Consider the following 1,450-nt stretch of genomic DNA (forward strand, 5'->3'; position numbering starts at 1 on the left):
CGGGCCTATATTAGAGAATTTACGGTAAATTAAGAAATTATTTCAAATGCATATTATCTAATTATCTTATTTTTAAGAGAAAAAATACTCCTTCCATTGGCAAACTTTCTGATCTACTTCCTCAAATTAAGGGTAAATACAGTTAATTTAAGAAATGTTTACTTATTTCTAGATCATTTTTCCAGTGTATGAACACGGGACCCTCTCGGGTTCTGATTCCGGCATTGATTAGTACAGCTACCATGTTTTCCTTCCACTCAACTTTCTCTAAATATGCTAACACCACGTTCAGAACGCACGCAGCAGCTAAAACGCGCGTGCTGCTTCATTTTTGATGCTTGTACCAGTTTAGTTCTGCCTGCAGGTTTCTACATTTGAAGTTACTTTAGGCGATAATAAACTGTTTCAGAGATGATCAGAAATCACCAGGAATAAAAACCTAAAGACACTTTTCTTTCTGCAGGGAAGAAAATATGGAACCTTAGCTTGGAGCTAAATGAAAACGTCGAAGTAGCAGCGGCTGAGTAGAGGCGTCACATGTGACCTGAAAGGTGAGGAAACAGGTTCAGCCGACAGGCGGGTTACTCACCACCTGAGTGGGTCTGAGCGTTTCCCCATCGAAGCGCGTGAGGCTGAAGCCGTCCTCCGGGAAGCCGTCACAGTCCTCCAGCTCCTGGGAGTTACAGGGCGGCTTCTCCCCGTCAGCGCCTCCATTCTGGGCACAGAGGAGAAGAATCAGAGGCTGCGGCGCCGCCTGGTTAGCATTCATTAGCATCTAAAAGGCCTGATCTGCACAGGAGGAAGGAGCGGGTAAAGGATAAAATGTTTCTTTGTTAGGATGAGGAAGAGGAGAATAACCATGATGAAGGAGAATACGAGGTTACAGAGAAAGGAGGAGGAGCTTTGGAAGGATTTTAATACACTGCAAAAAACATCTAGAAATAACAGTATTTAATTAAGTATATTTACCCTTTATTTGAGCAGGTAAATAAGATGATTTTTAATGGAATTAGTATTTTTTACTCATAAAATAAGATAATTAGTTAATATGCACATGAAATAATAATTCAATTGTTTTTTTTCTTATTTTAAATGTAAATTTTCTTGTTCCACTGGCAAAGTGTCTCACTTAAGTCCTCAATTCAAGAAAAATGCACTTATTTAAATCTACTTTTTTTGCAGTGTATGATGAACAATATGAGCATCAGATGAATATCAGCAGCTTTTCCTCTACGGCTGCAACTACAGATTATTTAGCAAATCGATTTATCTGTCGGTGATTTTTTCCATTAATAATCAGATAAACGAAGATTCTTTAAAGAAGAATGTTTACGAAATCAAACCAGGTGAAACTCAAAGCTCTAGCTAGCAGTTAGCTGCTACCTCCTAGTTGTTAGCTGCTAGCTATCAGCTGCTAGTTGTTAGCTGCTAGCTGTTAGCTGCTAGCTGT

The 1,450-nt window shown here is 39.3% G+C and overlaps 1 protein-coding gene across 1 annotated transcript in view; it reads right to left on the minus strand.

The window, feature by feature from the left end:
- nudcd1 (NudC domain containing 1) overlaps positions 1 to 1,450 on the minus strand; it is a 17,846-nt gene that overhangs the window by 9,145 nt on the left and 7,251 nt on the right. The window contains exon 8 of the mRNA XM_015384429.1: positions 590 to 715. Within this exon, the coding sequence (XP_015239915.1) occupies positions 590 to 715 (126 nt within the window). The remainder of the gene's footprint in view (positions 1 to 589; positions 716 to 1,450) is intronic.

The sequence above is a fragment of the Cyprinodon variegatus genome, unplaced genomic scaffold, assembly GCF_000732505.1.
Source record: "Cyprinodon variegatus isolate N-32 unplaced genomic scaffold, C_variegatus-1.0 Scaffold312, whole genome shotgun sequence".
Classification (NCBI taxonomy): domain Eukaryota; kingdom Metazoa; phylum Chordata; class Actinopteri; order Cyprinodontiformes; family Cyprinodontidae; genus Cyprinodon; species Cyprinodon variegatus.